This window comes from Parasteatoda tepidariorum, chromosome 5 (genome assembly GCF_982258835.1).
Source record: "Parasteatoda tepidariorum strain Cologne lab strain chromosome 5, Ptep-v5.0, whole genome shotgun sequence".
Classification (NCBI taxonomy): domain Eukaryota; kingdom Metazoa; phylum Arthropoda; class Arachnida; order Araneae; family Theridiidae; genus Parasteatoda; species Parasteatoda tepidariorum.
Genome location: NC_141759.1, coordinates 44,599,914 through 44,613,799, shown reverse-complemented (window position 1 = coordinate 44,613,799; position 13,886 = coordinate 44,599,914). Strand labels below are relative to the sequence as shown.

Below are 13,886 nucleotides of genomic sequence, written 5' to 3'. Positions count from 1 at the left end.
CAAATATATTAATATTTTCCGAGGATTCATTGAAATGTTTTGGAGTCAAACATTTTATTTACCAACCCCGCAGCTCTGTTAGAAAGTACGATTGAAATACACAGCTTTTTAAAATATATTTACTACTCTAAAAGCTTTATTTTCTTCTGACTAAAAAAAAAAAAAATCCAAATCTTTGCTCTCTAAAACTTCTTATTATATGAAATTAAAATGTATATATTTTTCGCTTAATGCATTGAGCAGACAGTGCAATCATGTGAAGTTCTCCATTTTATAAACGCTAACAACCATAATTTAATATTGCACTAAAAAAAAAAAAAATTCCGACATAGTACATTGAAAATTAAATATAAATTTAAAAGGAAAAAGCAGACATCTTAAATTATTATCTTCTGCATTATTTTAAATTATAATTTTGCTTTCGGAAAGCCTTCCGAAAACGAAAATGGCGACAAATGTGCTATTACCTGTCGGTAACTTCTTTTGATGTCATATCTGCGGTAGGTAAGTTCGTCTTAGATTTAATATTAAATCCAGTTGAATATTTGCTTTGTGACTCATCATAGATTATTGAATTTCTTCTCGGAAAAAAGGTTTGATGATCTAAGTGTCAATGAATTCGATTCTTGAATGATAGAGGAAGATTTTAAAATAATTTCTCATTAAGAGCTATTTTTAAAGCTCTATCATGAATAAAATAAATAATTTAAAGTTTTCTGAGAGGTATTAATTATTCTTTGAAACAAATTGAAAATAGCTCACTGAATTAATTTTTTAAATTTTATGAATGACTTATAAACTATATTTAAACGATAAGAATGATGATAACGTTGAGAAATAATATTACTTAATGATGAAAAAAAATATTCAAATAATTCTTAAGCACTAATTATTAAATGTTTAAAATTATTTAAAGGTACTTTTCGGTTTGCCGAGTGCGAGGAAATTCAACTTTTATTATTTGCTCTGATTTCATTTTTATTTATTTCATTTTTTTTATTTTATGTATTTAAAAAATAAATAAAATAAGAAAAATGAAAAATAAAAGTTGGCGGGGGTCTACAATTTTTGCCCACTTTTCGCTTGAGCCCAGCTAACCGAAAAGTACCGTTTTAATTATTAAATTGATTTTCCCCATAAATTATTAACACTATGCATGCATTACGTAAGTAATTTGTTATTAACTAATTTTAAATAAAAACAAAGATTATTTTTAAATTATTAAATACTATCTGACACATACGAGGTATCCAATGGTACTGAACTTATAAAAATAATTTATTATTTATTTTATTAAATTTGATAGAACATTTTACCTATAAGTTATTTTTAATGCAGAACATCCATTGGTCTACCAAAAAGAAATGACTTTAATACTGATTCTCTCAATCTTTTGTTTTGAAACAAATCATCTTTCAGTCCTGTTCATTAAATCAAATGATTGTTTATAGTTTGTCTAAGCTAATAACTCCTCCCGTCACAAAGTTTGAGGCAGTTTGGTGCTATGGAAACAAGAATGGTGCATTTCAGGGAGGGTAGCTTCACTCTAGGACTAACACAATAGACCGAAGAAAGAGATTCCCTTTCTTTCGCCGACTCGATCCGAAACAGTGATCCCTCACCCCTACTTGACATACCTAGTTACCATAGTCACCGCCACCGGTTCAGACGAATGTCTGGGGGAGTTCTTATTTTAGACACACTATACGTGATTCAGCAACCATTTCATTTTAGTTACTTTCCATTCTGTAAGTGACACATTTCTTAACACGCAGCGTTTGAGGATTATTGTGGTGATATGGGGTGTTTTATGTAATTAATACAAGAAAATATTACAAAAATTTTGATTGTCAATTAAATTACTTTAGCGGGTCACTGGAAACTTTGATAATAGGAAAAATTATGAATTTTCCCCAGCGTTTCCAAAAGAAAAAAAAAAACAATAAATTGCTTATTTATTTTCAGAATATCTGAAAGGGATCAAAAATTAGCTTCTTTTGTCCCTTAGTGATCTTGAAAAGGACCTTATGTTCTGTCCACTCAGTTTCAAAGTCTGTGGCAAATAATTATTTGATAATGAAACAGAATTCTAATAAAATTTTAAAAAATTAAAATTTTAAACACTCCATTTGTTATATTCTACAGCGCTTACCAATCTTAAACCTGCTAGAAATCGGAAGGGAAGTTACTTGAAAACATTCTCGTAGCAGTTTTTTTAATTTGCCCAATTAACCGGATTTTTCGTTATTCGGATCGGTTTTGGTCCGGATAACCTGCGAAATGCTGTATTTAGAATTCAATAATAATAATTACAAAGTACAATACATTTATAACATACTAGCTTTGATTTGAAAAATATCCCATTATCAAATAATTTATTATATATATTATTTATATATTTATTTTTCAGTTTTATTTTTACCATGAATATTCTAAGGTTTATTCTCAAATGTATATGAAAAATTTCTCTGAAGTACATTTAAAATTGAATTTGGGCTCATGCGCACAACTTGTTCACTTTTTAAATTATCTGCGCAGGCTACTTATAAAAAAACCGTGTTAAGGCTTTCTGATATAGGAGGTGATGGTGTAGCTCAAGACTAATATCCGGATAACTGCTTCAATTGAAAAAAAGATTCACGGCCACTTTCAATTTTAGGGGAATTAGATCATTTAAACAATACTTAACTAAACAAAAAATTTAATTTTCACATAAAACGTTCATTCTAAAATCTAACAGAACTTTATGTAAAAAAAATAGTTTTATTATTAAAAGTTTTCTCAGTTCGAAAATAAACTTATTTTTACCCTCTACATTAATTCGGTTAATAAATTTTGCTTTGTTTAACCCTTTCGCGCCGACTGTCACAAATACGTGACAGTATAAAACCATATCAATCAGGGTAAAAAGATAAAACTGGTATTCAAAGTATTTCTTTAGCAGTTTATTTGTGGGCGGAGTTATAATTGTTTGATTTATTTAATTCACCATTACTTTGTTCAAAATAAAACTATTTAGTTTTACTTTGAATTAACATTGATTATATATATGATTAAACTAACAATAATTAAAGTAAAAGCAAAGTAAGCCTGTCAAATTAGCAACGACTACATTTAAATTACCGTTTTTTATTTAATTACAACTTGATTCTGATTTTGTGCAAATGCTTTTCTGAATCACCCGTCCTCAAAGGGTTAAAACTGATAAGAAATTGAGAAAAAAAATCTATATATCTATAAAACATCTTTATAAGAAGAGTGGTAGTACATTTGGGGTTAAATTAACTTAATATATGTTGATATTAGAAACCATTTAAATTTTAATTTATTACAGAAGCATAAATTCAGATCATAATCCAGACATTTATTAGCATAATATGGTGAGCAGAGATTAATTTATAGAAAGAAATAACTGCATTAATATTCTCTATCATTCTGATGAAAATTCATGGTAGAGGTGGCCCTTTACGACCCATGGGTTAAAAACGCAATATTTACCTGGTGACCTATATCTCTTCGATGATTAATGATTTTATATAACAAATAAGTTTAACTTAATAGAATAGGGAAAATGAAAATTAAGAAAATCCCTATAAAGTATTCTTGAATATGGAGGTGTCAAATGAAGCAACGAAGCGAAACGGCCAGACAAGTGCGACGGAGTGTCTTGCATGGCAGATAACTTGTAGCAGTTTCGTGACGGACTGGCATTCTCATGTGTGCACGCTCGCGAGACAGTTTGGAGTGACAGACAGGGACCCCTTCAAAACGGAAATCGCAAAGAATGACAATCTCCATCTCCTTTCAATACATGCTCTTCTGCTTCTCACGTAATAGCTTTCGTCGATTCTTTGCATACACTGACTCCAAGAGTGACACCTTTCCGGCCGACTGATATGTGTGAAACGTAAGATATCAGAATAATTTAAGATTTTTATCGGAGACAGACGAATTGAAAACATTGTTTAGATACAACATGAAGGGTATTTTTGAGTTTGCAGAAAATCGATGCCCACTTACGAATGATGGGCGTTTAGATAAAAAAGCGGTGATTCTAGTCAAAGACTAGCTTTTTTTTTAACCTTAAAGTGTAACAAGTTAGTTCTATTTGAAATTTATGATTCGATACTTGAATATTTGGCTTTATCAAATTAAAAGTTCAAAAAGTCAAATATTCAAGTATTGAAAACATTGTTTAGATACAAGATTTGAGAACATTGTTTAGATAGGGTATTTCTGAGTTTGCAGTAAATCGATGCCCGCTAACAAAAGATGGGAATTTGGATTTTTTTTGTAAGAAGTGGTGATTCTAGTCAAAGACAAGCTTTTTTTTTTAACCTTAAAGTGTAACAAGTTAGTTTTATTTGAAATTTATGATTCAATACTTGAATATTTGGATTTTTCAAATTAAAAGTTGAAAAAACCAAATATTCAAACATTGAAAACATTGTTTAGATACAAGAATTGAAAATATTGTTTAGATACAAGGATTGAAGACATTGTTTAGATACAAATTAAAGGGTATTTTTGAGTTTGCAGTAAATCGATGCCCGCTAACAAAAGATGCGAATTTAGATTTTTTTCAAAAGCGGTGAGTCTAGTCAAAGATTAGATTTTTTTTTAAACTTAAAGTGTAACAACTTAGTTTTATTTGAAATTTATGATACATACTTGAATATTTGTCTTTTTGAAATTAAAAGTTAGGATGCATTTTGAAACTCACTATATTATGCAAATTTATTACCAGACTTCGTAAGTTGTTAAGTCAGTTCATATTGAAGTTAACGTATCACATAATTAGAATTTGTTAAATGGTAGAGTTCGATATATTCGATTGATATTGATTACAGATAATGGCTTACTCAATTATTTGCAAACAAAGAGTCCAAAAGTGACACCTTTCCGACAGGCAGTTATGTGTGAAACATATCGGAATAATTTAAATTTTTATCACTGAAGGACAAATTGAAAACATTGTATACAACTTGACGAGTATTTTTGAGTGATTAGTAAATCGATGCCAACTCACGCAAGGGAACCGGTAAGATAGAGAAACGGTTCTAGTCAAAAGTTAGCTTCTTTTTTTAAAACCGCGCAGATTGTGCAGATTTACCATAACACTTAGTAAGTTGAGGTTTACGTATCACCTCATTGCATTTTCTAAAATGCTGATGGAATTCAATAAACATACAGTTGAAAAGATAATTAAATAATTTTATTTCAAATATTTGATTCAATGCTTGAGGGCTTGGCTTTTTCAAACTAAAGGTTATAGTGCAATTTGAATAACAATATTGAGCAATGTCACTGCAAAACTTTTAAGTTGTCAATTGTGATAACATTAAGGCTCAAATATCACATAATTATAATTTAAGTGATTGCATGATACAATATGCATAATAGTTTTTGATAGCTTTTAATAGTTTTTGCTGATTCTCAGCCAACACCAGCTCCATGACTGTCACTTTCCGTATAGCTGATAATTAGAAACATGAGATATCATAATAATTTGCTATTGATTCCATCAGAGATAAAGGAAACGAAAGTATTGTTTCGATACAACTTAAAGGGTGCTTACGTAAGATGTACGGCTCTAGCCATCATGGAGCAGTGATTCTGGTACCTAAGCTGCTCTGACGACTGAATAAAGACAGATAAATGCTGTTTGTTTCAAATAATTAAAAAATTATATTTTCTTGAAGACACCAGTTTGATCTTTTTACCTTCAATTTCATTTCCATGAAAAATATTTTTATAATTGAACAACCTTTACAATTAGGGGGAAGGGTTGCCTTTGCAAACATTAAAACACTCTTTTCATAAATTCTTTCATAATTAATTCGATAATAAATTCTTTTTGTTTTCACGCTGAAATTTACATCTTTTTAATAGCGTAACCTATATATTACAATATAAAATTATTATCCTCTTAAATATTATTTTAATATAGTAATACCAGCATTATTTTTAAAATAAATAACACTAGTTTCGTGGGCTTTTCTCATGCAGATATTCACTCATTTCATTTTCATGAAAACTATTATTATAAATGAATAAACTTTACAAATATTGAAACGTTGGATAATAAATCCTTTTCGTTTTCACATTGAATTTCGCATCTTTTTAAGGGTGTAACCTATATATTCTAAAATAGAAATATTTTTACTTAAATATTTTTTAATATAGCAATACCATTGTTTTAAAAAACAAATAAAATTAGTTTCGTGCACTTTTTTTCATGTAGATTCATTCATTTCATTTTCATTAAAACTATTATTATAAATGGTTAGCATTTATAAACATTAAAACGTTGTATCATAAATCCTTTCATATTGAATTTTGCATCTCTTAAGGGTGTAACCTGTATATGTTCTAAAACGAAAATATTTTTTTTAAATATTATTTTAATGTAGAAATATTAGCATTGTTTTAGTAAAAACTTCTTCAAAAATTTAAATATTTCATTTCATAAGAATGTACTATACGAATAATAGTATTATTATTATAGCAAAACGCTATTGAAACAAATGTTTCATTAAATAATCTTTTTTACACTTTTAGAAATTTTGAATCACAATAATGTTTTCTAAAGCCTTAATGTAGCCTGCACCATATTATACTACTTCTTAAACTTCCTTATTCGATAGTATGGCTTAACTTGTACTGCACAGAATTAAGGTTCGAAATACAGATATTAAGGCTCAATAAACTACTTTTTTTCTAAAGAAAGTCACTTTAATATTCTGATGGCTATAAATTAGAAATGCAAATGCATATAAATCTAATTGCTAAAATAAGTATAATCATAAAATTGTTCGAAATATTTCATTGCAAAAGTTTGTTTCATCTTAGAAGTTTAGTTACAAAAGTACTAAAAGCTCCCCTCAAAACTGATTGGTGCATGTAGCTCATGCTGCTAAAAATACAATGTTTCAAAACCATACAAACAATTCTTTGTTTGGATGCTTATATCATTTGCTGATAAATAACTTCGATCAAAGCTCGTTATTTTTGTCAAATGGATTTAGGCCATGTAAAACACTATAAAAAAGGGATTCATTTGGAAGCAAAAAAAAAGTTAATGACAAAAAAATCCATTAAGCCCCGAAGAAAAAATGAAAAGTTTTCATTATGTCAATCCGCAAGAACGGTTTAATATAATTGCGCTTCCTGTAGGAGAAATACGATAAGAAAAAGTTCTGAAAAAAATTCTTCTTAGAATTGAAAAGGTATTGGTAGGGTCGGGCAGGCAAAAATATTCTCCATGGGTTCATGAAAAGCATCGTTTGTGTTTTTTCTTTTGCGGGTCATGGTTTTTCCTTTCCTTACGATAAGTTTTTATGAACGATTTTTTTTATCAACTAGTTGGTATGAAAAAATAATTCTGGAACAACAGCATTAATCATGCTTAGAAAAGAATTGAAAGGTACATAAGTTTCCATTGCTAAAACAGAGAATTAATGACTAAAGATGGACGCTGTATACTGATATGATTAATAGTACACAAAGCAAAATAAATATAGACAAGTCCTTTTATTTCAAATGTTACCATGAATTAATGTAGGAAATGAGATGTTAAAAAAGTTTTTTTTTCAACTTCCTTTACATCCAGTAATGTCGTATCGAATAGTGTTGCATTGAACAAAATTGAAAGCAATGATTTTCTTTTGCTAAAAATAGAAAATCAATTGTTGTAAGATCGACTGTAAAGACTTATGTGATTGGCGGTACACAAGGTAAAATAAATATAAGTAAATCTTTAAACTACAAATACAACCATGAATTGATATAAGAAATGAGATGCTAAAAAAATTATTCTGCTTTTAAGTCGAATGATGCTTGTTTTTCATCCAGTCAGAGCTTCAAAAATAAATTCTTTTAAGTAATGGAAGTTTGTAAATAATATTTGAATGTGATATCAAAGTGAGTGGAAGATATTTCTTGCTGATATTCTTAATTAATATCACGAATTTAAACCTCATTTTACTGTGTAAAGTGTGCTGTCAGCTGGAAAAAGAAGAAAAAGGGATCACTTTTAGTACTTTTGAAACGTTAGTCGGATTTTCATTCTGCAGAGTGTTAAGCCAATTTCTTCTTGGAAATCTCTTAAATTATATAAAACAGTTAACTGTAACCGTGGCGAAATATGCTTATTTTGACGCAAAAATCTATTTTCCGTAAAGAATCTTATACATTACGATTGCATTCGATTTAGTATGTAAAGACAACTCCAGAAAACAAATTTTAAAAAATTCTGACCATTTGGAGGGCCTATAGCCACAAATGAACATTTTGAATTAAAAATGGAACGTCGCTAATTTTTGTCATTGGTTCAAAACAAATTTACATAAATCATCACTCGGGAATCATGTTGCTTTTATGCAATGTATGGCGGAAAGTTCTCATTTAATACTAGTTAACGTGGCCATAAAATTAAAAAATAAATAAAAAGTGGTAGCAAGATTTCTTAAATGTATTTATTGAGAGAATTTATCTACCTCTGCGACTAAGTAAATCTATCCCAAGTTTAATAAAATAAATAAAAGTGTTAACACGATTTTGTAAGTAAATTATTGTGTAAACTCATCAATCAGTGCAGTGCAGTAAATCTGACCCCTACTTACTGAAGAAAATAGAAAGAGGCAGTAAACAATTTTCTTTCCTCAAATCAAAACTAGGAAATAAGTACATTCTTTTCTCTTTTTTAGCTATTTTAGTTCAATGAATTTGTCGACTTATGCCACTAAGTAAATCTATCGGAAGTTTAATGAAATAAATAAAAGTGGTAAAACGATTTTTTAAGTCAATTATTGCGTAAACTCATCAATCAATGCAGTGCAGTAAATCTGACCCCTACTTACTAAGGAAAATAAAAAGTGGCAGTAAAAAATTTTCTTCCCTCAAATTAAAACTAGGAAATAAGTACATTATTTCCTCTTTTTCAGCTATTTTAGTTCAATAGGTGAAGTTGTTTTACCATATCAAATATATTATACCTTGATTTTCTTTTTCATTTAATTCGTACGTACTGAAAAAACTTGCAAAGTTTTCTTTGGCTTAACTGAAAAAGTTTTTAAGAGACAGAAATTAAACTTAACACGGTTTCTGCCGTACCCAAACTATTTATCTTTGAGATATTACTAAAGCACTTCACAGAATGAATATCTAAGCCACTATTCAAAAGTTATAAGGGTAATCAGTTTATTTTATTTATTTATTTTATTTTCTTCCGGGTAATTATAAAATATGGCTGCCAATATAGGACTACTTGGTGAGCATGCCGCTCAAGAACAGAATAAAATATAAGCTCAAAAAAGTGAAAAAAATATTAACTAGTGTTTACGGTTACAATTACAGTGACAATGGTAGCACCTAATTTTTATGTGAAATGTGACCCTTACAAAAAATATTAAAAAAACAAGTAGAAATTGAGTAAAAACAGTATTTTTAACATAGCAAAGGCGACCCGATGGAGTGATAATGAGAAAAAATTTAGCATACAAATCACTAAGTTTTCTTCCGCATACAAATCACTATAGTTTCCTCAACATACAAATCACTATGATTTCTTCTTAACGCTATTGTCAAACAGCATTCTGTATTGTTCAATAATTACTTTAATTTAGTGACGCTTGATTTAAGCAGTCACAAAAATATTTACCATTAAAATTCTTATCTATATCATTTTATTTATATATTAAGTTTGGAATGCTCTGTAGACAAAATTTCTAATGTTAGTTTAGTTAAAAATCTAAGACAAAAATCAAATTAAATGAACTGCCCAGTTCAAGATCTAATGATATAAGCTTTTATAATTATAGCTAAAACTATTACTTGCCTAAATTATCTTCCTAAAATTAATTAGCTTAGAATCATCACTTTTTATTCTGTAATTATCATTTCAACTCCGTTTTAAGATTTTTAATGTGATGATCAATTTTAAGATGGGTGTCTCGACTTAAAAATGTCACCTGAAAATATTTCTGTGTCTGAAATCGTACCGGCGAGAGCTAGTAACTAGTTAAACGCGGAATTTTATTTTTAGAAATTAAATAGAAAAAATTAAGAAATTAACTCTGCTCCCTTACAAGACTCGGAATTAAAATTAAGCAATGATATATATGCATGCCGAACATAGGGTCATATTATAAATTTTACAAAAAAACTCATTACAAAGATTTTCGAACGTAAAGAGAGATTAACGAAGCAAATTTAGAAAATGAATGAATGAAGCAAATTTAGAAATATGAAGATCTTTTAAAAGAGAGAAAAAAAATATTAAAATAATTTTATTTTATACTTTATTCATCTTCTCTTTTGAAAAATCTTTATATTATAACAAATCATAATAAACAAATATAGTATAATAAATAAATTGTTTTTAGTAAAAGAATAATATTTATCTTCTAAGAACTACTCATCATTTAAAAATAGATTTTCTAATAATTATGTTAACCGGTTTAAGCTTAAAAAGAGAAGGGAAAAAAATGTACGACTAAAATATTAGAATATACTACTGCATTTCCTGTATGGTTAAAATTAAAAAAAAAAATTAGGATTCTAGTAATTTAACTCCATAAAATATAGATAGATTATAATATGAGCAAAATAAATTTGTTCGAAAAGATAAGATTTCTCTTCTGAGAAGTTTCATATCTTTTCTTAAAAAACATTTTCCAAGAATCGTGAAGTTTACCGTTTATAAGCAGAAGTAAAAAACAAAACTGGTTCAAAAATACTTATTATTAAACGTATACGAACGGAAAATAAAATGAATTGTTATCGCACCAATTATACGATAAATCAAGTCCATTGCCATCCTAGTGAAAAGTAATAAAGTAACGAAGGAGAAAAAGAATAAATGAAAATTAGGCAAACGATAACGAAAAGAAAAAAAAAATTATTGAATACGAATAAAAAAAAAAAAAAATCTTAAACCGGTTTCCGTTTTCATCGATGTTTTCTCACTGGACTGATTCTTAACTTCAAATTTCTTGACGGAACTAAATGCTGACCCACACGAGTAGATGATCAAAAATCATTTTCGGAAAAACCCCAAGTACGGGATAAGAAAAACGCACCGACCTTGCAGCGCCGCCAATCGGCCGGCTTGCAGAGGCTGCGGAAGCAGACGAGATCTCAATGTCAAGTTAATACACTATTTTTTCTCTGATGATATTTCGTGTATTACAGCTTGTTTGAATAATTAAAGTTATTTTAACATTACATTTCAACCTTGGGGTTTTTTTTTCAAATTGATATACACTATTCAGTGTCACTTGCAAACATTTGAAGTTTATTTAATTACAAAATATGTAAATAAAAAAATATATATATCAGCCGAAAATTTTAGTTACAATTTTCTTATGCTCATCGACTGAGACACAGATCCCATATCAAAGTCTTAAAATTTCATTTATTAAAATAAAAAAAAATTATTAATACCATTTATTATTATTAAACTCCCGAAAAACTATCATTTCATTCGTTACAAAAGTAAATTGAATAAAAAAGGACGTTTTCTTATGATTCTGATGATCTCTCATAAGAGATTGTTTTTAATGTAAATTTATTATAAAACTTTAAAACTAAAATGCTTGTTGAAATAAGAAAACTCAACTTTGATTTCATCTTTATGGATTGCCGTTCTTCGATGATATGTCTATAGTATAATCAGTGCCACAAATCTGGCAATAAACGTGTTAGTAAACCTTTTTTTTTTTTTTTTTTAAAGTTGAGGTCCGATCAGAAAGACTTCGACAAAACGAAATTTGAATACTATAAATTTATTGAAGTTTTACTTTTTAATGGAATTTTGAAAACAACAAAATTATATATTTTTAGTTTTAATGAAGTCTACATAGTTAAATGAACTTGAATCAGAACTTTTTGCCTCCGTTAGAAGTTAAGTATGATTTTTATTTATTTTTGGGTTATACTATTCAAACTGCATACGTAACATATATCATGTTTTGAATTCAGAATGGTATGATTTTACTAAAAATTAAATTTCGAAGAAAATTTGATCGGTGACTTCGTATATAAAAATTCTAACAATTTTTAACCCCAATTTTTCACTATTTTCCTAATTTTGTTAGAATAAATTTCTCTTATAACGAAATTTTTTTTTATTGCTAATGAGGTGCCGTAGATAAATTAAGTCACTCACAGTAAAAAAAAAAACTCTTAAAAAACATATTTTTAATAAAAAAAATTTTTAAAAAAATTGTAAAAAATTAAAAAAATTAAAATATACGGTATTTAAACCGTTCATTTGATACTTTGATACTTTTTTCACTCATATGGTGACATCCAGAAACTCCAATTTTCAAAATTATAGTTCTTTTTACCACGCATTTAACAAAAAAACAAAACTGAAAAACTCAATTTAAATTATTGAAAGCAAAAAAAAAAAAAAAAAATAAAATTAGCTATCAGTTGAATAGTAAAATTAAAAGTTAATTTTTTTATACATAGTACCAAAATCAAAACTGGTAAGAAAAAAATTCATAATTTCTGGAACCCCAGAAACCTAGGGTCCCACGGAAAACCATTTGGAAAACGCTGCTCTACGGTGCGATAAAATTATCAAATTTTACCACATTCATCAAATTTTAATGTATATTATAGAACCATGCTTTATTGTTATTATACTAAAATCATAACCATTAATAAATCATTTTGGTGTTGCCATGAAGCCAGAAAAACGGTAAATTTTACCTAATTCTAGTATTTTTGGCCTTACTTTTTTTCTCGGTGTGTTTTTTAAATGGTAACACACTTGTGAGGGAAGGTGATGAATTGTGACAATGGGGTAATACGAAATGATGCATCACACATTTTGATTAAAATTAGTACATTCGAAATAAGTAGATTAATTATTTTTATGCATTTAGTTTTTGTATTTTTCTTATTTCCAATTAAAATAAATACAGATCTATGCTCACAAATCCTGCTATGCTCACAAATGCCATTAAAATATTTGGTTTAAGTATAAAAAATTTTTTTAAATATGATCATTAACATATGTTTTATTTCGGCACCTTTTTACAGGGAGAAATATGAATAATTAGGTTAACTTAAATTGAATTTTGAAGAGTAATAAAAGGAAAAGGTGGGTTTAAAATCTAAATTAGCGTTAGAGTGATTTGGAGGGAAGGTACAGAGTTAGGCCGTGATCGTATAGTGGTTAATACATTGCGTTGAGTCCGCAATAACCCAGGTTCGAATCCTAGTCACGGCACCATTTGTTACAGGGAGAAATACTAATAAATTGATTTTAATTGATGAATACTTTTAAATTGAATTTTAAAAGAGAATAATAAAGGAAAAGGGGGTTAAAATCCAAATTAACGTTAACCTAATTAATTATTAATATTTCTCCCTGTAACAGCACTGTTAGCCATACATGGCAGCGTTACTTTTAAAAAGTAACGAGTAAAAGTACAAGTATTTTTAAAAAAAGTAACGAGTATAAAGTAAAAAGTTCTTAATTTAAAAAGTAACGAGTAAAAAGTACAAGTAAATGTACAAGTACTAAACAAAAAAAGTAATTATTTAAAAGTACATTTCTAGGAAATCGAAAATTCAAAGTAACCTAAAATTTTATTGAATAATATTCTTATGTTATTTAATGTTCTTGCAAAATTGTTGTTACTTATTTAATTATTTTTAATTTTGAAAGTTATGGACATTAATTTATTTTTAAATTCGGAAGAATATTGTAATATAATTTTATAATATAATTGCATAATATAATTTTAAAGTCAAATATAATTTTAATATCAAACTTTTTATAGATTTGCATGAAAAAGAAATTTTATCTATTGATTTTAATTTTTAGTTTATTATTTTCATTTATTTAAATTACCATTGATTTAAAATTG

The 13,886-nt window shown here is 27.8% G+C and overlaps 1 protein-coding gene across 1 annotated transcript in view; it reads right to left on the bottom strand.

The window, feature by feature from the left end:
• LOC107436116 (uncharacterized) overlaps nt 1-11,363 on the bottom strand; it is a 297,809-nt gene extending 286,446 nt beyond the window's left edge. Inside the window, exon 1 of the mRNA XM_087165232.1 lies at nt 10,939-11,363. Within this exon, the coding sequence (XP_087021358.1) occupies nt 10,939-10,954 (16 nt within the window). The 5' untranslated portion in view covers nt 10,955-11,363. The remainder of the gene's footprint in view (nt 1-10,938) is intronic.
• Between the last annotated feature and the right edge of the window lie 2,523 nt (nt 11,364-13,886).